This window comes from Xiphophorus maculatus, chromosome 22 (assembly GCF_002775205.1).
Source record: "Xiphophorus maculatus strain JP 163 A chromosome 22, X_maculatus-5.0-male, whole genome shotgun sequence".
Classification (NCBI taxonomy): Eukaryota; Metazoa; Chordata; class Actinopteri; order Cyprinodontiformes; family Poeciliidae; genus Xiphophorus; species Xiphophorus maculatus.
In genome coordinates this window covers 3,759,905-3,785,376 of record NC_036464.1, presented here as the reverse complement: position 1 = coordinate 3,785,376, position 25,472 = coordinate 3,759,905, and the positions used below count along the sequence as shown (strand labels likewise).

At 37.6% G+C, this 25,472-nt stretch overlaps 1 protein-coding gene across 1 annotated transcript in view; it reads right to left on the bottom strand.

Moving 5' to 3' along the window:
• dntt (DNA nucleotidylexotransferase) overlaps nt 1-25,472 on the bottom strand; it is a 93,674-nt gene that overhangs the window by 10,882 nt on the left and 57,320 nt on the right. The window contains exons 9-10 of the mRNA XM_023327243.1: nt 23,480-23,728; nt 23,190-23,273 (exon numbers count right to left, since the gene is read on the bottom strand). Coding sequence (XP_023183011.1) covers nt 23,190-23,273; nt 23,480-23,728 — 333 coding nt within the window. The remainder of the gene's footprint in view (nt 1-23,189; nt 23,274-23,479; nt 23,729-25,472) is intronic.

Genomic DNA, 25,472 nt, shown 5'->3' with positions numbered 1-25,472 from the left:
CAATTTTTCCCCAGAGCTGTATATCAAATATGATTTAAAATATTTCTCACTTCCAAATTTAAATTCTTGGAAGGCGGAGCTAAGTCCACCCAGTCGTTTTGCATGACTGAATGGTTGCCATGGAGATTAAAGGATTTCTCAAACATCCATGAAAGAATCAAGGCAACACCATTATAACAGGATGTAAAACTCACAAAAATGTATTTTAAATAATACTGCCCCTTTAAAGTCTCTATCTGCCCATCTGCATAATGAACTAAACTGAACCGCATTGTATTATAATTAGGATTGAATTGGAATTTATTCAATGAAATATGAATCTAATTGTACACATTTAATTGATTATATATATTATTCCTGTGCACTTGGCTCTATTTGTGTTGAAAGTTTGCTTGTGATGACGTTTGTTGTTTTTGTGAAACTTTATCCATTAAAACGGACATTATTGTCTGCAGCGTGGCGTTAACTCAGACTGGCAGCGCCTGTTGCCGTCTCTCCACTTCCTCTCAAACGGACCCTTACAAAACAGTCTTCTAATGATAACAATAAATTAACTTTCTCTGCTCCACTGAAGCTAATAAATAATGAATCGGCTTATTGAAGAGGGGCTAACTTTGCACAACCAATTAGCTTTCTGTTTCAGACAGAGCGAGTGGATCCTGCATCGTCAGCGTTCTTCTCATGCTGCCTAATTAAAGCAACCCACTGGCAAATTTAAGCTTTGTTTGTGAATTATCCTCTCACCTTTTTGTTGATCTGAGCACTGAAATGTTGATTTACTTAAAAGAATTCAGGTCCTTGGAATACTTTTTCAGCTACACTTGCAAGTTTTCTTCTCTGAGATGTTTGTAGCAACGTTTTGGCAGCAATGGGAGCCTCAAGTCTTCCAGGGAATAATCCAGTGACCTTCTGTAAAATAACTTTTCATTTTTATGTTTTTCTCATTCTGGGTTAAAATGCTCACGTTCAAAAAGGTTGAATGTCTCCCTAGGGTTCAGCTTCACCGAGGTCAATCCGGGAAGCTTAAGGATTGTGTTTGATCTAATTTATGTGTTTTCTTTGGAACATTTTTCTAATGTCTCACTCTGATCTAGAAAAAGACATCCATCACAGCAAAAGCCATTGGAAAGACATTTTAAAGACATATAAACTGTTTTATATTTTATACTTTATACTTGGATAACCATGCAAAGGGATGAAAGGAGATTTACTACTTAGTTTATCATCTTTGCTATTAAGTTTGCTGACTTGGCAAGAATAGAAGAGTTTTAGCATGGAGACACAGAATATCAACAAATTAAAAAAATCCAGGGAAAACATAAAGCAGACAAGGTCGAAAGGGATTATAATGTGAAATGTGAGGGATTAGCACACACCTACCCAGGAGCAGTTTGGGATTAATCTGACCGGGGCCCGAGTTTCCGAAAACACCTGATATAGAAGACTGGATCTCCTTAGAACGAAATCTGCTAGGAGTATAAATGATCATGGGCTTAAGTGCATAACAAAATATTGGATAAGAAAACTCCTTTAGCCAGTTGGGTTGTGAATGGGTCGCTCAGTGTTAGGATTAACCAAAATACACAGGAAATTAGTGAATAACAGAATCAGGTTTAAGTCATGGAGAGGCTTAGGAAATGTCCAGACTCTAAACCTACAGAACGTCTGTGGAAAGTTAAAGCTTTAATTTACCAAAGAAAGCAAAGTTCCTGTCATTAGACCAGTCTGAATTCCAAGTAGGGCTGGAAAATAAATATATATATATATATATATTTGGGTTATTTGCTGGTGGGATGTACCACCAGCAAATAACCCAAGTGGCTGATATCAGTAAATCCTACCAATGGCTGGAAAAAGCTGGACTCAAGGACAGCACAGAGGCCCTCATCCTGGCCGCCCAGGAACAGGCCCTAAACACCAGAGCAATAGAGGCCCAGATCTACCACACCAGACAAGACCCAAGGTGTAGGTTGTGCAAGGAGGCCCCTGAGACAGTCCAGCACATAACAGCAGGGTGCAAGATACTGGCAGGGAAAGCGTACATGGAACGACATAACCAAGTTGCAGGCATAGTGTACAGAAACATCTGTGCAGAATATGGACTGGAAACCCCGAGATCAAAGTGGGAAACACCCCCAAAGGTGGCGGAGAACGCCAGAGCTAAGATCCTGTGGGACTTCCAGATCCAGACAGACAAAATGGTAATGGCGAACCAACCAGACATTGTCGTAGTGGATAAACAAGAGAGGAAAGCCGTTGTGGTAGATGTAGCAATACCAAGCGACTGCAACATCAGGAAAAAGGAGCACGAGAAACTAGAGAAATACCAGGGCCTCAGGGAGGAACTGGAGAGGGCCTGGAAGGTGAAGACCACAGTGGTGCCTGTGGTCATCGGGGCCCTCGGGGCAGTCACCCCCAAACTGGACCAATGGCTACAACAGATCCCAGGAACAACATCAGACATCTCAGTCCAGAAATGTGCAGTCCTTGGCACAGCCAAGATACTGCGCAGAACCCTCAAGCTCCCAAGCCTCTGGTAGAGGACCCGAGCTCAGAGGATAAGAACCACCCGCGGTGGGTGAGAAGGGAATTTTTTTTTTTATATATATATATATATATCACAATAGGTCAGTGATCAATATCAGTAAATACTTCTAATAGAAAATTCAGTAATTTCACTGAACTCTGATCCGGAACTGCAGTTTTCTAACTCAACATCTCAACATCTAACAGCCAGCAAAGCAAGATTGGTGGCACCAACTAACTCACTCTCTTTGGTCACCTAGCAACTCACTTACTCTTGGTTACCTAGCAACAACTAGGCGCAGCAGCAGTTTAAGATTCTGTTGTAACTCCTTAAAAATAAAATAAAAAAACAAGCAGCAGTATGGAGTGAAAGAAAAAATGATTACAACAGGTTGAGAGGAAACTGGGGATAAAATGTCACCAGTTTGGCAGTACTGTAGATACTTAAAACAAAAAAAATATCAATAATTATCAATATTGACTGATATGAAACACTTATATTGTGATACATTATTCAGCCATATTGTCCAGCTTTAAAGATGGCGATAAGATCAAAAACATTAAATCCAACATACAAGCAGCTGAAATAAGCTGGGCTTAGCTTTGAATACAAGATGAGGAACTTATTCATCACAGGGAAGTGAAGTAGAGCCGCTTCTAGTCTTACAAATTCTCATCAAATAATTTTAAATCACGTAGAAAGACTTCAATGTGCAAAAAGATGCAGTGTATCTGGTAAAATATTTTGGAAGCTGATCAAAACGTTTGCAGTAAGAACATAAAAACGAGTTGTCTTCTTATTTCTGTGTCCATTTGCACTGATGTTGCACAGCAACAGGTCATTATCAGAGCCTGCTGCGTTTCTCTGATGGTTGTAAACAAGGGCTTTGATTCATCATCCCAGTAAAACTAAACTCAAAATGTGTTTTTGATCTCCCATAAATCACCTTGTCAGATTTCTTGTTAACAGCTACTGCTTAATTTCATGACTAATTTAGGCAGTGGCTAATTGCGTTACGTTTGTAGTCTTCCCCTGCCTTGTTAGGAAGCTTTAAGGAGTCCATTATTACCTGTGTGTTGGAATGAAGTTCGAGGAGCCAGAGGGGCAAACCTCATTTTTATTCCCTCCTAAATTGAAACAAGACAGGATAAGAGCTGCTCCTGTGATACTGATATTGAGCAAACAGCATCAATGTGTGCCGATACATTTAAATAAAACTTTATGAGTACATTCAAGGAAAAACCATCCATATTTATGCATATTTAGGTGACCTAAAAGCAGAGCTGGAAGCTTTGTGTTATGACAAACCAGCGCTGTTTGCATCACAAAGATTTCTCACTAAAAACATTTTATAATTTGGTGCCAGAAAGGATACACAACCAGCACCCCCAAGAGAAACCAGGGTGATTCTTTTGTTTTCCTGATATAACTACAAAATATTAGGGAAATATTATTTCTTTATTTCTAAAGATTACGTGTAATATTTTATAATCTGATGCATTTTTTATGTTGCATTTGACATGTCTGGGAATCGCATCATATCCGAGTTTGGCAAGGTGGTAGACACTGGGATATGTTAAATTGTTGCAATGCACCACATCTCCACATTACACATTTAAAGGATCCTGCTGTTTATAGTCACTATGTGTAACATTGGCTTAAAGAGGCAAAAATTACCTGATGTCCTCAGAAACAGTTCATTTAGACCTGTTGGACTATATCTTGTACACACAGCAGGTATGATGGAAACTAAACGCTTAAAAAATACCAACTTCAGCAGACATTCAGAACATTTGACTTCACTCATTTCTTTACATAAATAAACAAATAAGGGATGCATCATTCTACTCTCTTTTACATTTTGCAGCATTAGAAACACTGTTCTGACACAATAAGGTGCCTCTGATGGTAAAAACCAAGTCTTTTCTGTGTACTGAAATACTTCTGAAACATTTAATATTCCAACTTTATGTTTGCTTAATGATATCTCCTTTATTGGTGACTGAAGAGCTGCGACCAGGTGCAAATCTGCTGGACTTGTTGGACATGTTTGTGTCTGCAGAGTGAATCTACTGCCCAGACAGGCATAAGGTGCTAAAAGGATTTCCCCCAGAGACTTTACAGCTTTAAAATGTGTATTTGTTTGCTTCTCCTTATGACTGAAAAATCAACAGCCATAACAAGACAAGGTAAACAGTATTCCCATTCTCACCTTCATTTTTCACTGTTAAATTATACAGAAATGTATTTAGCTTGAAACTTGTAGATAAATCACAGTTCACACAAAGGAAGGTTTCTAAGTGATGCGTCAGTGATTGTGGGTTTTTTTTCTTCTAAACTATTCTCTGAATCACTAAACTGTCGTGAATGGACTGCATCTGAAAAGAACAAAGGGGAAAAGGTTCTTATTTGGTCCGACTCATGTCAAAGCCCACGCAGCCTGATTAATGTGTCCCTGTTTAGCCCAGACTGCGTTCTGTATTGGTGACTGAGGCCAGGAGGTGACGAGCCACATCCTGTGCGGCTGCATCGTGATAGAAGCGGCGCCCTGCGTGAAGGAGAGCATCACATCGCTGCTTCGCTTTTCGCTCTCATGTTTGTCCAGACGGACTCTAATCAACAGGCTGCACTCGGAATAGCTTCTGCTCGACCTTCTATGAATCGGGTGCAGACTGAATCACTGCCTCATGACATCAGCAGATAAAAGCTATGCTGCTTCCTGGAGTGCTTTCATGTACATTTATATAAATATATTATGGGATGGCATTCAGGGAATCGTGTATTTATATTGTCTGGAGTTTGAGTTTATGAAACAAACTTTGAATATATCGGAGGAAAGTGAATGAATGAATTTATTGTTAATATAATAATTTATAATGAGATTAAGGCCAAAACGACCAGTGCAGATAGTGTAAGAAATGTATACAATAAAAACATAAATATGGTGATATTTACAGTGAGATATACACAAAGTGGCTACTCTGCGTTGGCGTGCAATTGATAGCATACAATAATATTTTTACAAAAAGTATTTACCTTTTTTAAAAACATTTACAAAATATTTTTGGAAATATTTTTTTACAAAAAATATTAAAATTTTTGCTAAAATAAAAATAAAAAACTTAATTTTAATTGAAAGTTTTATTAAAACAAAATTGAAAGTTTGTTTTGATAAATTTTGTCATTGAATTTTGTCACCACAAATTTTGCTAGATGATAAATTACCCCAATAATTGCCCTGCGGTGCAATTGATATAATACTAAAATATTTTGCTAAAATATTTTTTGTAAGATAGATATTTTTGTAAACATTTGAAAAAACATTTTAGGAAATATTTTACACAAAAAATATTTTCATTTTTGATCAACTGAAAGTATTTTTGTAAATATCAAAAACGTTTTGATATTTTTATGAAAAACTTTAAATTTTTGATAAACTTTTGATAAAACTTAACATTTTACCAAAGCAACATTGAAAGTTTGCTTTGATAAATTTTGTCATTAAAATTTGTCACAATAAATTTTACTGAACGATAAATTGTGCCAATAATTATTGCGATAAATGATATTGTTGTTTTGAAACCATCTTCAAGCAATATATTGATAATGGCATAATAATGTCAATTTACTGTTTCAAATTAAAAAAAACTTTAATTTTGTAAAGACTACAAAATTAAAGACACTGGAACTGGAAGATTTGCGACACAATAATACATAAAAATCACCAAACTAGCAAAACCATAAATAAAACGTATTATGAAGTCTCTCTTCATAAAATCCCCCTTCATAAAATATTAATCATCAGAATGGAAATGATGGAGCTCGTTTTAATTTGTCATGCAATTAATTGATTCATTGCTTATCTGTCAGGTTTCTGCGGTTTAGTTCAGGAAGTTCTATGGTGAATATTTTTCTTCACATTTCCAGGCTCCTCAGTGAATCTATCCATTTTCAGAAGCAAGTCAGAGCCGAGACTACAGAGCCAACCTGAAGCAACCTAATGACTGTTCAGTTGAGTGTTGCTGTAAATAAATCATGGGGTAAACTGAAATAGGAGTTCTGGACTGAGGGCTTCTCAGAGCTACAGCAGCAGCAGTGTCAATTAATGTTACATGACAGGCAGACAACTAACCAGCAGGCCTTCCTAAAAATCCTCTGCCATTTGGTGTCATCAATAATGGAAGTGGACGCGTCTGCCGAACGAACCGATTCATGTCCTTGTCCAGGAACATTCCCAACCCTCAACCCGGAATCCCACATCTTCCCTCTCCGTTCTTTTCTTCCATGAGTTCACAGACTCAAACCGCTTCTCGTCTTCACGCAGTAAGCCCAGAGGAAGAAAAAAAAAAAACAGACTGCAGGTTGCAGGATTTAGAGGATAATAGCTTGCTATTGAATTCCATTCTTTAGTAATGCAAAACACAAGCTCAATGGGATCTATAAATACTTCCCATCCTTTATTTTCACCCATTAGGCTGTGGTAACAGGCAGCGTGTGGGTGGATGGGAGGCTGGAGGAGGAGAGGATGAGCTGGGGATGGTGACAGGGGGAAAAGAGATGGGAGAGTTTAAGGGAAAAGATAATGTTCTTTTACATTACTCAAATTTCCCCTCTGCTACATGTGTTCATCATTCTTCCTCAGCTTGTAATTCAGCTTAATTTTTGGTCTATTTTTCAACAGCTCCACGCTCGTCGTGCTGCCAGCACTCCTTCCCTTCACTGCGCGGCAGGAAGCAATGTGATTTATCACTGAGGTTACTTGTCCTGCTGTGAAAACTGAATAGATGACCATTCTGATTTATTTAGCAATCGGTCTTAGAGACCGACTGACTTTCACACAGCAAACCACAGACCAGTCAGGACGGTTTGAGATCATGATTGTATCATAAGCCTAAAAAAATACCACAGTTTTACCTCACAAATACACTGATTGCATGTCTTTAAAACAATAATATATAATGGTTTTTACAATTCAAACTTGTATGACCTACTCCATGTTCAAACGTCCAAAACCATTTAATCAAATTTTGTTACAACTTTCAAGCAAAAGATATTCCTCTGAACAGTTACAACAGTTTGTGGTGCTAAGCTGCTCTATCTTTAGTTGTGAAGTGATAATCTTTTGAACATTTTTATACACACCAATTTGCAGAAAAAAAGAAAACAATTGCACAATTACAAGCATACAGCAGCTACATGAATTCTTTATAATATTTGCTAGAAACTTTTAGTAAATGTCTCATTTTCCTTCATTATTTAAAAGCTGCACAGTGGTAGTTATCAGTATTTTCAGATCAAATAATAGTCTAGTGGATTCCTATATGGAGTTAGCATGCTAACTAATAAAGTGAATATTTTCACAGTTATTTCTGTTTGTTCAGTTGTTGTTTTCTTTGTCCCTCATACCCATATTATTATTTTTCTCTCCGTTTTCTTGTAAATGGTGCGGTGTGTAAATCAGCTGCCAGAACTAGATATAGGTTGCTCTAGCTTGAATTTAGTAAACTAATAACACTTCATCTAAAACACATGCTAAAAATTATAGTCAGGTGTGTTGATGGAGCACATTTACAGCAAAACTTATAAACTTAAAGTGATTCAAAAGGCTATCTGACTCAACACATACAGCATCCTATTGTTTCCTCTCCTCCATGTTTTCATATGACTCGTTGATAATTTAACTAAAATCTTTTTGTGTGTTCCCAATTAATCCTGTGTGGCAGAACCCTGCAGAGAGAGAAGTTTTCCTTTTATTCATAAATTAATGACATTGATATTAGAGCAACAAACTGCAGTTTTGTTCTGGATCTGAACTGTGTCCTGTCTTTGAGGATAGCACAATAATAACATTTATGTATTTATTGTTGTTTGAAAAAAATCTATTACTTGTGACAGACTATATCTTCTTTTTGCCATTCTACCTTTTACTAAGTAAAAAAAGACTAGCATTGATGTTAACTGGTTGAATTGTCGGGCTATCTGTTCGGTTAGAGCCTGGTACACCTTGAAGCAAAAGAATTGTTACAGAAATGAGTAAATCAGAAAAAAAGGAAGCTTGGGATTGAAAACTCAACCTTCTTAAATCCAATCTCCATTCTGAGCCAATGCTAATTCTTCCTAAGTCCTTCCTGTAGTCTATTTCCTTTGTTTCTTCACTATAGGTCCGTATTAAATGTTGTTGCCCCGAGCTGCCTCCCCTTTCATGCTTCACATGGAAACTATTCAGAAATACTCCCATCCTGTTAGCATATAAATTGCAGCTCATGTTTATTTTATTTTTTTTCTGTATTTGCTCCGTTCTCTTTGATGTTACAGGGTTGCCTTGTTTGACACACAAAATGTGATGATGGAGAAGAAAACTGTTGGTGAAAACAAACCAACCAACGATTGTTCTGGATTTTATCTCATTTAAACAAGAGTAAAATGCTCTTCATTTATTTGCTTCACCATTTGTTTTCATCTATTTTGATAGCGAAGGATATCTGACTATATCTGGTCATTAAGATTGCATTCTGCTTTGATTTTTGCAGTATTATTTGCAGAAAGATGCCTTTTTTCACATGAATAGTATTGGTAAGTGATAGCTTTATGGCTTTGCTCCAGACTGAAATATCTCAACGATTATTTTATGTTTGAAACCAAATTCAGACATTCAGAGACCTGAGGGGATGAATCCTGGTAACGTGCTGGTTTCTCCTCCACCTCACCTTTTGAATTTGAGTAAAGCACCTGAGCAGAATGGATTGTCTAGGAATTGGATACATTCTGCTTATCCAGTCGAGATAATTTCTCTGAGAACAACCTCTGACCTTTCCAGCTGAGACACTTTTGGGGTTACCATATTTGATTTGACTCAAATTCCCCAGCTCTTCAACAGCTACTTGGTAAACACATCTAATGAAAAGCTAAGTGTAATTCTTGTGATACAGAAAGTGGTAGCCTGTCTATCCAAAGCATTTTAATGTGTTGGAAAATAACACTCACAATTTGTGAGAATCTCCAGATCTGCTGAACTACGGTGATAAATACAGTCAGTTCATTTCAGTAATTCTTCCTACCTAAAGAATCAATTTACCTCAATTTTTATGTAGTAAACATATTAAAGCATTAAAAGTAATGAAATATTCAATAGTAGCTGATAAACAGGGCCAATCATCCAAGAAAATTACAGATTTTTTACATCTTCCTGTAAAACAGCAAAACATTCAAGATGGCTGCCATCGCCATCAAGGAAAATTTATTTTTGCACTAAATTTACCAATATTTATCACAGACAAATACTTTTACTGTCAAATTATACCTAATTTTACATATAGAATTCATATTTATTGACAATGTTTTGATTTCTCAACAACCATGGTTGTCATGGAAAATTTATTTTTTGCACTGAACTAGATGAATGTGATGGGTGCCAAATTATATGAGGGGCCGTTTAGGACAAAATTTACGTTTTGTCTCTCACACACTACCAAAAAGTCTCGCATACTCCAAAAAAGTAGCCACGCACACTCCAAAAAATTACGTTTTGTCCCTCACACACTACCAAAAACTCACGCATACTCAAAAAAATAGCCTCGCATACTCAAAAAATTACGTTTTGTCTCTCACACACTACCAAAAACTCTCGCATACTCAAAAAAATTACATTTTGTCTCTCACACACTACCAAAAACTCACGCATACTCAAAAAAATAGCCACGCACACTCAAAAATTACTCACGCACATTCAAAAAATACTCAAATTGCGTATACACACACTACTAAAATGTCACACACACACACACAAACGTTAACTTTCTCGCTCACATACACTACTATCAGCTCGCTCACATACACTGTACTAACAGCTCGCACATTCACAAACGTTAACTTTCTCGCTCACATACACTACTACCAGCTCGCTCACATACACTACTACCAGCTCGCGCACATACACACAAACGTTAATTTTCTCGCTCACATACACTGCTAACAGCTCGCACACACACAGACGTTTATCTCTCACATACACAAGACTAAAGTTGAACACACACACAGTACTAAGACTCGTTTTATGTATGTGTGAGAGCGAGACTTTTTATGTATGTGTGAGAGCGAGACTTTTTATGAATGTGTGAGAGCGACACTCTTTTTGAATGTGTGAGAGTTGTCACGGAAGAGGCGGGGCATAATTTTTGGATCAAACTGCGCATGCGTAGATCCTAAACTATAAGTTTCGATTGTTGACTCACTGTATGTTCTATTACTTAGTATATTTGTGCTTTTAAATATATATAGAACGTTTAACTTTCTTGTAGATTAAATGTGCTATAGAAATAAATGAATCTGATTGATTGATTAAAAAGAGCAAAATTGCTGTAGTACAATCTGTCCACTGGGTGCCAGTATTACAGGAATTATTAACCGGCGCCAACTAGTGCCGAAGAAGAAAGAGTTTGCTATACCGAACATGGCTAACTCTAATTCGAAACGAGAGAAAATTGGTCAGGCAGCTGCCATTTTAAACACCGCTCCGGAACGGAACAGAGATGAGAGTTCTGAATCTACTGTAGCACTGCGGGCAGTCGTTGAATCGTTTAATGCGCCTGTCAAAGTGCTGGTTGCCTCCAGAGAAGATAGAATGGTGTTTAAAATGGCAGCTGCCTGACCAATTCTCGGGTGTTTGCGTCTCTCTTTTTATTTGCTGCATTTCATTCGGGGGTGTCTTCTTTTTTGTTTGCATGTTTTCTCTTTTGCTGCGCATTTGCACCTGTCGGCCACCGTACCCGCCTCTTCCGTGACAACTCTCACACATTCAAAAAGAGTTTCGCTCTCACACATTCATAAAAAGTCTCGCTCTCACACATACATAAAACGAGTCTTAGTACTGTGTGTGTGTTCAACTTTAGTCTTGTGTATGTGAGAGATAAACGTCTGTGTGTGTGCGAGCTGTTAGCAGTGTATGTGTGCGAGAAAATTAACGTTTGTGTGTATGTGCGCGAGCTGGTAGTAGTGTATGTGAGCGAGCTGGTAGTAGTGTATGTGAGCGAGAAAGTTAACGTTTGTGAATGTGCGAGCTGTTAGTACAGTGTATGTGAGCGAGCTGATAGTAGTGTATGTGAGCGAGAAAGTTAACGTTTGTGTGTGTGTGTGTGTGACATTTTAGTAGTGTGTGTATACGCAATTTGAGTATTTTTTGAATGTGCGTGAGTAATTTTTGAGTGTGCGTGGCTATTTTTGAGTATGCGTGAGTTTTTGGTAGTGTGTGAGAGACAAAATGTAATTTTTTTGAGTATGCGAGAGTTTTTGGTAGTGTGTGAGGGACAAAACATAATTTTTTGAGTATGCGAGGCTATTTTTTTGAGTATGCGTGAGTTTTTGGTAGTGTGTGAGGGACAAAACGTATTTTTTTGGAGTGTGCGAGGCTATTTTTTTGGAGTATGCGAGAGTTTTTGGTAGTGTGTGAGAGACAAAACGTAATTTTTTGGAGTGTGCGTGGCTACTTTTTTGGAGTATGCGAGACTTTTTGGTAGTGTGTGAGAGACAAAACGTAAATTTTGTCCTAAACGGCCCCTCATAAAATGATCTGACTTTATATTTAGAACCACAGAAATCAGTTACATTTTCTTGATCTTGTGTTTCCTTTTTTCAGAATGGCCGCCGTGGTTGTCATGGAGAATAATATGGTTGCACTGAAATCGACAGTAGTTATTTTTGCAAGTGTTAGGCACGGCAAACAAAAAGGGAAGTTCACTAACTACTGATATGGTAACGAGAATCTTAGCTTCGCTAATGCTAAACCGCAAAACACATAAAACATTAGCAGGAGCTAATGCTAACCATTAAGACAACTGTAAAATTATGTAGCTTTATGTTATTAAAGCTAAAGTTTAATCAGTAATACATTTAGAACAAATTTATGTCAGATCATAATTTCTTGGTTAATGTCAAGCTGTCATAACAAAGACATTTTGAATAATGTCAACTTTGTATTAAAAGTGTCATGATTTACTGAATCAATACCTTATGCTTAACCTGAGCGCGTAAGTTAATCTGGAGATACTTTAGTTAACCACACTAAGTGGAGGAGAGTGTTTTCATCTTGAAAGATACAGTTTGGTCCCTAAGAGTGAAGAAATTTCTTCACACTGGTTGCAGAATCTCATCTTGATATCTCTGAAGATTAGGATTGCCTCCAGTGGTGATTAGCCTTATTTTCCAGAAAGGGAGATGATGCCCCACCACGCCTCCACCAAATGTTTTTTGGCTTTGGCAGAGATGATTTGGCAAGAACTTCATGGACACAATCCAGAAATGCATTTTGCATTTAAAGGGAATTAAGCAATCTTTTTTCAACGGTGTAGGATTTATTGCCAAGAAGCGTTGTCACAACAACAAAAATTACCAAAATTCAAGGAATATTCCCATTTTCCTAGTCCTAAGTGTAGATACAGTCTCAAATCTGCTTTAAAGATAAAACTGTCGATGTTAGTAAAACAGAATGGAACCCGGGCATTTTTAACTGGCTCCAGATGACCAGGTTTACTCCATCACAGTCCTCCATTATTACAGCAGCCCTCCCATTTCACACTCCCCAACCCTCCTCATTAAAGTCTCTTAATTGTTTCTCTGACCTCTAAGAGAAACGACCCAGTCACATGGCAACTCTACCTTAAAATTAACGTTTTGTATTTGCACTGTCCGCCTGTCATGGGAACATCATTTCCTGGCAGCTGCAGCTGACAGTCATCTTGTTTTGAGGCAGAACGAAATTAATTCAACAGCTCATCTGGAGGGTGAAACAGACCTTTTAGATATTTCTTGGAGAAAATGTAAACTGACGAGACATTTCAGAGTATATTTGGAGTGCAAAATAAACACTTTTTAACAGTACAGATCATAAACTTCGCCTCTGTTTTATCCATTCTGAGTCCACTTTGATTTACCTTTCTGCAAGGCTGCTAGTCTTTCATAACCAACTCAGCGACATACCGGAGAAACCATTCGGACTGCTCTGATCAAAGCAAATCCCTGAAATGAAAAATTCCTTAAACCCGTTTTTGACTGACAGAGAAAAAAATTGAAATTTGTGCAAACAAAGAAACTCCAGTAGTGGTAATGCTGAGTGACAGTTCTTTTAGAGGAGGAAAGGGAAGCAGAAAAAATGAAGTCAGACCTGTTGCGCGGCCACCGTATTAACATGGACGGGGAACAGATAAACACATTCATCCTAATTACAGCGCCTGGACACAGACTGGAGGCGAACGAATGTAATCAGTAATGACAAGCAAGGCGAAGGGCAGCGAAATGTTCCACAGGACCTTCTCTGTTTTTACCTACTGCTGCCCGTTTCTTTAAACAAAGTCTATAATGAACAAGAAAAAAATACTTCCACTGCACTTTGAAATACCGTATGCATCCATGAATACTTTTGAGATCAATAAATCGTTTGTTTTGCACTGCGTCTGACAACTGTCCGCTATGTCTGGTTTTATTTTGGTGAAAGAAGAGAAAACATTTGCATGCAGAAAGAGAGCAGAAGAAGTAAACATGCAGAATACAGAAAGGTTGTTTCTGTTGATCAAATTAACTTACAGTATGTTATGGTCCTGATTGATTCATTAATAGGGGGGATAACATGCTCACTGAAAACATAAATTATATATATACAGTATGTATGTATATATATGATGACTATATGATTTTTGGGTTGACTATAAAGGATAAGAAGTTATAAAGTTGAGAATGATAAAATATTTTTCTTTTTTAAGCTGTTCACCTTGTGGTCATGAACGTTGATTGTGTCTGCCTTATAAGTTTTCCTTTGCTCCAAATAGTTCATATCTGTTGGAAATGTTAGCACCGTGCTTGTCTTAACTTTGTAACGGCACTCAGAGAGAAAGCTCATGTTTGCAACATTCGAGGTGGTCCAATTTTCCAAATCCCATTTACAAATCCGAGTGACTCTTGTAATCTGTCATTTCCTGTCCTTATCTCACTGGTAGGTGCAAGCTTCTTGTGGAGCGTAAGACAAGGTATTATGAGTTAAATCTGCAGCTGACGGCCTGAAAATATGAGATATGTTGAGTTTCTTTAAATCCTCCACTCTGATCCCAGCTTAGGAAGCTATTCCTCATCCACCTCTGCTTAAAGATGACTTAAATGCAGTGAATCGGTCCATTTCTAGATGCCCATTTTTTACTGGGCAGTGTTTTCACAACATGGAGTCGTGTCTTTTTAAGTCTTTAGCTGGCTCTGGGGGTAATAATTGGATATTTTCTGAAATGTGACAAGCGGTTGAAGACCTGTTATTACCCGAGGTGATATCCTCACCTGTAGTTTTGACATTGATACCTATGGTGATGACATTTCTATCTGCAGTGAAAATATTTACAGGAGTGGCTGCTCGACCCACTGTGAGAAACATTCCTCTCATGGTGACAATATTTTAACACAAATTACCAAACCAATCAAATCTCCTTTTTTGCGTATATTCTTTAATTTTGTCATTAATGCTCAATTATATTTTGAGACTTTACGCTTTCCCCTCTGATGCTGCTTGTTTTTACGTACTCAATAATAAACAGCCGTGGATTCTCGCTGGTATTCTGACACTCTATCCAAATACACCAAGAAAATACAGAGTTTATAATTTAACACCTTCTGTAATTACTTTTTGTTGAGGTTAGAGGTCGGCATAGCCGATAGCCGTTAGGTAAAGGTTGACATTTGCCTCTGGCCATACGTTGCCTTCCAAAGGTATTCTTACACCTTGAACTTTTCCACAGTTCGTCACACTGCAACTTCTATGTTTTTACTCAGATTTTATAGGAAAGGTCTTTCAATCTTTCTAAAATTTAAATCCACTGTTAGAGTGGATCTAAATTAGTGTTTCTCAACCTTTTTCAGGCTGAGGACTATTTAACCCATTTAACAAACACTTAACATGAAAACTGCCCTGCAACAACATCATCTTAATATATACAACCTAAAATTAAAATATTTAAGTTATGTTTTCTTTGTTCATCCTAATGAACAAAGGCAGTGCTGTGTGGTAAATGTGAATGGACACAAAAAAGTCATGAATACCCCTACACTGGAGGCACATTGAATTACTTACAGATTCTAACGGTGTGTATTCTACGCTTTCTAATAATGTCAAACTCATGGAAGTCCAAAAAGAAGTTCTTTTCTACCAAGTGTTGTGTGCATTAACAACATTTAGGCCTATTTTGTCATTTAGAAGCACAATAAAAGAAAAATATACTTGAGTCGCTTTGGCAGAAACAAATATCCTCTTCTGCACCATTAAATATAAAAATTAACTTTTTCAATCGTTTATCTGTATTTAATTAATTTAATTTAATTTAATCATTTAAATAAAAAATTAGACATTCTCTTGGCGTCCTCCGATCATATAAGTAGCCCTGGCATTTTCTTTCCACCAGTATCTTCAGTTTTTCTTTTGAGTGATAAGCTAGCTGTAGCGTCACAGCTTGAGCTGACGTCATGGTGACATGCAGTACCTTGTGGACCACTGGGGGGCGTCCTACGGTTTCAGACAGACTTATCTAAATATAACCTATCAAACAGGAGAGTTCAAAAAGTTGCATTTAAGTAATAAGGGTTTGATTCTGAATTGCTTAATTCTGTTCATTTAGCTGCAGGCCAGTTTTTTCTCTTCTTCTTGATGCTGACATCACAGACCCTGAAGTTGGAAATCACCCTTGTCATCACCTTAATCTTTAACTCACTCCAGATTTCTGTAAACCCATGCAGGAATAATTTTCTTATTCCTACTGTCCTATGATTTTTTTTAATCACTCCTCAAAAAAAAGAAAAGAACGATAGCAGCACCGGATTTGTTCTTTTGCCTTTTTGGTCTAATCCTCATGTGCCTAGATGCACTCTGAACTTCTGTGCGGTTGGTCAAGCAAAAGGGAAAACAATTCAATTCAGTGGGCAAAATCAACCACTAACAAACCGCATGCAGCCCATAATAAAGTAGCCCAAACTGGGGAAAGTCTAAAGGAAGGAAAAATGCAAACAAAAACTTTAAATCGGTTTCAGTTCCTGAAAATAGTTTTGCCCATGTAGCAATTATCAGGTTAATGTTCCAGGAATACTCAGCAGTAATAAACATTGACAATAATTCGGCCTGAGAGCCGCTAAGTACGTCTAATGAAATGCAGCATCTTGTTTGTGGCCAATATAAAACAAGACAGAGAGGAAAAAATAAACTTTCCCTCCGGCTTTTGATTATCTACACGCCGTCCTCCTCAGCCCCATTTTATACAGATGATAGACAAAGCAGTTCGCTATTTTGTTTTATTTACTAAGTTGACTTCCGCACAGATCTATCCATTGCATGTGTACGGTAAACATGCGTGCTCCTATAAATAGATGTCATGAAGCTTATTGAATTAAAGCTTATTGGATTGTTGCAGCAAGCTATTAATATGAGTCATGGTCATCTGCGCTCTGTTAGTGGATCTAAATGTAACAACGTCCATAAGGAATGTGTTCAAAGCTGATTCAAAAGAACTTTTACATTAGACCTTGTTGATTTTTAAATGTATTTTTCTGCTCCACTATTCTATCTTGAGTATTACAACTGGTAAAATAAAAAGAGTTAGGGTGGAAACATTTTGGAGCATGAGCGTACTCACTCTTATCCATTTTGCTACAATTTGAACCAGGGAAATCCACTTCCTGACCCCCATTTGAGTTTCGTGCTTCATCCAGGTCACATGTCTTTAACCCAGCAGTATACCAAGTGGAGCATCATGGCGAAAGCCGCCATGTTCTGCTTGTGAAGGTAAATTTGTTAGGCCTCATATCGACAATCAGACAACAATTTTGAGTGCCACAATGCCAGAGAATAAACATGTAGCAGTTTTTTCACTTTTTGCAACAACTTTTAAAACATTTTTAACTTTTGCAGGGCATGGTGTCCAAATATAACCTCATGTCTCTGAATGGCAATTTTCCCATCTCTCCTCACATGCCAGGAGGGTATTTAGAGGGCAGAAGCCTCAATATAACCCCCATTTTGGCTGACTTGTCTGTCAGGAAGTGTGCTTGTGACACCCCTTAGAGTCCACATGCCAACAACAGCTAAATTGAACTTCTCCTCCCTCATTCTCAGCTAGCAAACCGAGGCCCTCCTTCCAGGCAGGCCTGCTGGCCTCAATGCAGACGCCACCTGTGAGCACCAACCGGCCGGCCGGGGGCGAGGGGGAACTTTCAAAACGGCTGCTCCCCAAAGCCCAGTGCAATTGCCCCGCTATTGTCCACTCATCCACTGCTGGAAGGGCGGTGGAGGAGTGGAGCAGCATGCTGGAACTTCAAATCAAAGATACAATAATTTGACAGAGAGAGTTGAATTAAATTTAGCTTTTAGCCCTGTGCTTGACACAAGTACCACTGAAGTGCCCTGTGGATTACCGAACTAACTTAAAATTATCAGCACTTTTAAATGAAAGATTTTATGACTTCTGTCAAAAATTGGGGGACCAACCTGCAGAATAATTTCCATTTAGTCAATTAAATCTCCTTGAAAAGAATCTCCAGTGGCTCTTGAAGCAATTCTTGGTTTTTCAGTTTGCGATTAATTAAAAATGTCCTTTTTTTGTTTATCTTTTCATAACAGCCAATATTTCTGAGGATTTTTCCTGGCAACTAAGAAAGGAGAGTTACTTTGTTATATTTTGGGGTGGCTGGTTCATAATTTAGACTGTTGGGAATTTTAGAATCATTGAGTATTTTAAGTACATTATTGCCAGTGTGTTTTTGTATAAAGTGTAGAGTTCATTGAAATGTGCAAATAAATTTTTATTGATTGGATTTGATATATTAATTTTAAGGCAAAGATTGTAACACTTTAATTTCAATTAATTAATTACATAATTTTAATTATGCTGGAACGGCGCATCGTCTGGGCTTATCATACAAACAGCAATGCTGCTAAGAACAGTTGGAAACTGCATAATGGGACTGAAGGCGGAAAGAATGGCAGCTTCTTAAAGAGACAGAGACCCAATTTCAAGTTAAAGTCAAATTTCTTTAAAGTTCTGTTTAATATGTGCAGCATTTCATAAAACTGAGGGTAACATAGTTACTTGTTTGTGTTATGAAATGGTTATGTGCCTTTAATCAGGAGATTACACATTTGTTTTAGTTCCAGATATTCAAGTCTTGGTTTGAATGTGCAGAGAATCAACAGAAAAAGCTTTAATTCAAGTCCAATTACATGTAATCACACTTATTTCAAAGCAGCATCATTCCAGGCAACTAAACTTAATTTGATTAGATATAAATTGAAGGTATTTTACACATAACTGAACTTAGAAAAGAGAAACACGTTCCCAGTGAATCCAGTTAAACTAGAAATAATTATAGACCAGAGGAGTAAATCAGTAATAATTTGTAAGAAGATGTCGAGCAAAGAAGCCAAAACAAAACTTTCCTCCGACTGTTTCAAACCTGAGTCGCTGTACTGACTTGATGCCTGGCTGTCGTTTCAGCAGTTTTCTATTCATGTTTGAAGGTTTGTTTGAAGCTGAACCGCAGAGCTGGTAAAAACAAAGTCGGCGTAAAAACAAAGAAAATATAAATGAACCTTTCATATCTGAACATGTGCTTCAGGACCAAACCCAGGACATCTACGCTCACAGCCTTTTGACCAGAGCCTCATTAATCACACTCCTACACATGACGTAGAGTAATTACCTGCACAGAAAGACACATATGCACACACCCTCATTCACTGCATTCAATGCACTCCGTGCATTCAGTGTGTGAAAGTATGCACAAACAGTCGGAACAAATGACGGCGAATTTAATGAGCTCAAACACATCTTTAACAAGAGTACCTGGGTTTTGATCGAGGCGATGGCGGAGTCGCATCGCTGATCGTTCACACACGAACGCAGCAACTTTCAAGGGTAGATCCAGCCACGTACAGAGGTGTGTGTGTTTTTGGAGGTGCTGGGCAGGGTCATGGATCCCTACTGCCTGGGGAGGGAGTCAGTCTGTCTAGGAATGATGAAATCCTCCACCTGTCCTCATTCATCAAACCCACAACACATATTAATTATCACAAACCTTCAGAGTTACAGCAGAGGACACACACACACACACCAGCCTCCATTGGACGGTCCACTACCCAAGCTAACATCACCAACTTAGACTTCATCAGCTGAGCTGCTCAGGAAATATCGTTTGGAGTAATTACCTCCGACGTTTGAGGCACGAACATTTTCAGAGGACAAATAAATGTAGTGTATATCTATGTCCACTCACAAAAAATTCTTAGTTAAAAATCGAGAAAACTCTCGGGCTTTTTATTGCACGTGTATAAAGGACTAATTATGACAATTTCTTTTAGTTTCAAGAGACTTTTTAATTCCTTGGAATGAAAAAATAAGTAAATAAACATAGAAAAATGAAATGGATTCAACCATTAGAGTCATTATAGATCATTTTAAAAAATGAGTACATTTCCATCAAAAAACTCAACAATTTTTAGATTAATATCAGAAGATTTCTACAAAAAACTTGAAAAATCCTGAGCTCCAAAAGTCAAAAATTTGTGAGAAAAAACTCAGAAATTTTGATATTAATTTCCCAAATTCCTAGAAAAAAACATGGAAAATTCTGAACTTCAAAACTTTAAAATTTGCAAGAAAACAATTCCAGAAATTCTGAGATTAATATCAGACATTTTGAAGAAAAAACGTGGACATTCCTGAGTTTGAAAATTAAGAAATTTTACGAGAGAACAATTCTGAAATTTTGAGATTAACATCAGAAGTTTTCTAGTAAAAACTGAAAAGGTCTATGCTACAAAAATTTAACATTTGCAAGAAAAAAAAATCTCAGAAATTTTGAGATGAAGCTCTGAAATTAGTGAGAAAAAACATGGAAATATCAAGTTTAAAAAGCCCAAAATTCATAAGAAAAAACTCAGAAATGTTGAGATTAATGTCAAACATTTGAAAATTTAAGTGTCAAAAATTTTAGACTTTGGAAAGTCTGAAAGATTTTGTGATTTGTTCTGGAAAATTTCAAAGAGATTTTTTTTTCTAGCCAAGTTTTGACTTCAAACTCAGATGTATTTGTTTTTTTGGGGAAATGTATTTTTTTTTTTTTCTACAATGGTCCTATTACACTGTGGCAACCATTCCTTGCCGTTCTAAGATGTACTGCTTTCTATTATCCCCCCATACAATAAGTAGCTTTCCTGTGAAGTATTCTCCTCTGCTCATACTCAACACCAGTGTGAATATTGTGTAATGTGAACCTTTATGAGTAAAGCTGTCAACATCCATCGCCTTACGCTCATAAAGCTTTGTGTTGTCGTGTTATTTTCCGTAATTGGTTTGGATTATGTTTCGACAACGGCCAATAACCGCATTCTCTGCCAGTAAAACTGACTCTCACTGAATGTGTAACATCAGGAATGTATTTGACATGTACGAACCCCAAGTCAGCGTGTTTCTGTGCGACACTCCCAGGGCGGTTCAAGGACTTCCCCAGAGTCTGTTCATAATTGAGTGGAGATCATTAGGATGCTGTAGACTTCTAATCTTTTTTTAAAGCATTTTATAATAAGACAGAGACCAGCTGGTGTCCATTGAGAGTTTCCCAGAGACCCGGATGATTAAAGTCCTCTAAACGACCGCCTTTGGTCCTTAGCTGAGATGTTTCCCTTTTAATCAGACACAAGTCCTCATCACTCCCCCTGTTTCTGTGACACCAGTCACACAAGCAACGCAGAAGTCCCTTCAAAACTGACGGCCAATTAGAAAGGACACGGAAAAGATGAAAGCCCTATTATCACGTTGTCCTAAGCCATACGTTCAACCAATTAACTGCAGTCAGTATGGACAAAAAAAAAAAGTCTCCTTTTGCCCAAGGCGAAGTGAGAACGAGAGAACATGAGCCATGTTGTGTGAAGGCGGAGGAAGGACAGACGCAGAGACATTTAATTGATCTTCATTGGGTTAATTATGGCTGTGATGCTGGACTCAGAATGAGAAACGGGTCGTGAAGAGCTTTCTGAGCGCAACATGTGAAGCTTTCTGTTGACCTTGACGGTTCAGAGAGAAGAAGTGACGGTTCATCCGTCGGCAGAGCGGCGAATGCACCAGAAAAAGTAAAGAACTCAGCAAAGTAGGAAGGAAAGAAAAGATTGTTTGTGTGTTTTACCCTCTTATGCAGCCCCAGCGCATGGGTGACTGCACTGTCAGCAGGCGCAGCTCTGCCCTTGCATTTGAATAAACACCATCTGAGTTGGCTGGCCGTGTATAATATCTGTCAGGGAGCTGCCGCCCGCGGATCCCGGGGACTCTGACCTCCGTCCCCGGGGAGCCGCTGACGGGACGCCGCAGTGACAGGGTTTCTTCCCTGTCGATCTGCACGCTGATCCACCTAACACCCTTGTCCCACTTGACTCGAAACAAAATCGGCTCGCCTGTCTGCTCCATGCATCGGAAATAAGTCGGGCGATGAATAGTCACAAGCTCAGGAAAAAACCGAGGCTGAAAGATGGCTGTCAGTGAGATTGATGGTTTGGTTGTTCTCCCATCAGTTTACTGAATAATAAGCCAAATGTTGGCGTCTTTAAAGTTACCATGCAGATATGAACTGTTTCAGGACCTAAGAATACTACGGCCGTAAAGAAAGCAGAGATGGTGTTTCTAGCTGAAGACATGAAAATCAACGGAGTTCGATTTAAAGCCTGCATGGATCTTTATAGATACAAAACATTTTTGTATCAACAACAAACTGTATTTAAAACTATTTCTAATGAGATACTCTTTCATTTAAATTCATTTAGAATGATCTAAAAATGTATTTTCCTATTATAGATCGCTTCTGTTTGCCTATGTCAATACTTACATATTTTAGATCACCACATAAATTGACACCAGGCGTAACATACTACAATCAGTTTTCATGATTGATGAGATCATGAATTAACTGCAATTATACACATTTTTTGGTACAATTTCATTAGCGGCGCCCAGGCCTGAATATCGCTAGACCTGTACAATCAAGAAATCACATAAAAAACCTGTCTGATAACAAAAAGAATGCTAAAAGATCTAAAAAACCAACACACTTTGCATAAATCAAAATCAATTTAAAAACTGGAGCACCATGTAGATCCATGGTGGCTACAGGCGTCGACCAGATCATTTTTACTTTGTTTAAAATGTCTGTGGGTCTTTTTTAAATGAATGTTCATCTGCATTTTTTTCTTCAAAAGAGAAATTTAAATTTATTTTAAGACAAAAAGAGATCTTTTTTTTCAACTTTCCAGCAAGAAACAGGAGCTTGCTTAAGTCAATAATTCCCTAATATATATGGAAAAGTATTAGCTCCATTGGCAGATAATTTTATTTATAACCTACCAATGAAACTAGTACTTTTCCATCAATATTAAGGGATTATTAACTTAAACAAGCTCGTATTTCTTGCTGAAAAGTTACTTCATAGTTAGTTTTGCCTTTTTTCAAGTGTAGATATTTGCACTAGAAACTAAACCAAAAATACTTGATAAGATTTTGTTTTTGCAGTGAACTGGATCTCAATAAAACAACCAGTATAAATAAACATGAAAAAATAAAGTTTTAGATTCAAAGTATATTTTTATGTACCCTAAAATACACAGTACCTTTGTTTTGTCATACAAGGCATGGTTGTCCAGAAGCATCTGTCGTTCCAGTCGAGCAAACCTTCGTAAGTCTCTCTCAAACATCTGTGAAAGAGGGAATTAGCAGCTTAAAGTCAACACTTTGTTTTATGTAATTCAGAAATAATCTTTTTGATTTTTACCCTTATGATAGGCTAACATTCAATATGACGCCCTCATTAGAAAATAATCAGTGACGAGACTAAAAACCCACATCTAAATGGTGATGGCAGCTTTTTTCCACCCAAACCATCAGTGAAGAGCTTCGTTACCCGGGAGCCGGTCCAGCCGAGCATCGTGTAGGCGTAGCGATCCACCGGCGGCGACACCAGGTCCACGCGCACCGCTCTCCACTCGCGGCCGTCGCCCTGGGCTCTCTGAAGGCCTCCCTCCACCAGGCTGCCCTCCAGACGCAGGATCAGGAAGCACTTCGCAAAGTGATCCATGGCCTCAAACCTGTGGCTGGGAAGCTTTGATATGTCAAAGGTCGACGCCTGGTAATCAGAGAAGAGTAGAAGGCCCTGATGGAGAAAAACAAAGACTTGTAGACCGTTGAGCTCCAAAGATAAAATACTGCATCTTCTGGAAAATATGTACAATTCTTTCAGCCTTTAAGCTACAATAGTGAAAACTCAATCATGTTTCCTCTCTGGTCCAAAATACTCAAATGCTCATTTGTAGTGGATTCACTCTGAAAATTAAATCATGCAATAGATTTCAAATGTGGGGGTTGTAATTAGTTTCCATTCAAATAATAAAGGGTCATTTCTAAAGGAAAAGAACAGCAAAAACATAAAAAATAATAACATTTCTTTATTGGTTTAATATTATTAATATGAGTATTCTCAAAATATTATTTTATTCTCAATATATATCTTTATTCTAATTATTTCAACTTTATTCTCAACTTTATTTTGACTTTGGTCTTGTAATTTTTTATATATGTATATAAATATGACCCTGATATGTAAAAGAGAAAAACCTGGCTTGTAAAAGTTTAACACCCACTGGATGTTTTTCTTTTTTGCCATATTGCAGCCACAAATTTAAATATTTGTGATTATATTTTTAGTCCAACATAAAACAGTGTGTAACTGTGAAGTGGAAGGAAAATAATTCACACAATTATACATATGAATAAAACTCTGAAACATTTTCATCTCACCAAGTCGGTTCTTTGCAGAAGCACAAATTGCAGCAACGCTCCCAGATTTTTAAAGCTTTAAAGTAACCTTTTAGACTTTTCTTTTCTTTTGCAAAATATCTCAAGTTATATCAGAAAGGATGGAGAGCATCCATCAACAGCAATTTTCAAGTCTTGCAACAACTTTGCGATTAGATTCAGCTCCAAACTTTTGACTTGTAGTTTTCTGACAAGTAACGTTTTGCATACAGAAGCAAAAGGTTTTAGTAACAGCGTTTAGATTATGTAACACATTTTTGGCAAGAATGTTTATGTAAATACCGTAACACTATTAAAAAGTCCTGCTTTCTAGCAACAGACGCAAAAGAGATTTTACAGAACCTCACATTCCGTAAAATTTCACCTGAAGAGAGAGGAGTGTGGTTTTGTTGGAAACTCGAATGCTTTCCTAGAAAATATTTCAACTGGGAATGTTTGAGAGCCAGACCGAGTCTAATCTTGGAGCTAAAAGTCAGTTCAGACACAAACCCTCCGGTGTTCAAAATGGTTGCATCAAGGTTATGTTTCTTTAAACAAGGCTGGATATATTTACCATTTTAAAGCAGTGAACTAAGGAAGGAGCAGAATTCAGCGACAAAATCTTGCTGACAAGTGGATGCTGTGATGCTGAGGTTAATTTGTCTCTTTTTCTCATGTGATCGCTGATGAATAAAGATGAAGTCTCAACATCCTCTCGGTAACTGGCTCTCAGCGAGTATCTAGACTGATATTTGTTTATTGTTGATGGTCAGTAGGACTGATAATTATTCAAATAACTGGCATGAAATTTGCTGTGAATTACACTGCCGCAGGATTTATACAAAAACTTTGATCTGCGTTTCTTTTCTCCCAGCAAAACTAATTTTAATTTATCCAGTGGATGCCGTTGCTGCAGGCAATTAGTTTCTTCTTCTTTTTTTTATTATCTGGTGTTGCCACAAGGTTCAATGTAAATTTTCAGAGAAAACAACAAACAAATATGCATGAGTGATGACTTTGTTGACAGTAATTCTCACAGAGATAGTATATGTGAACTTTTCAAAGAACTAACAATATAAACTACTTCTGGAAAGAGAAAGACA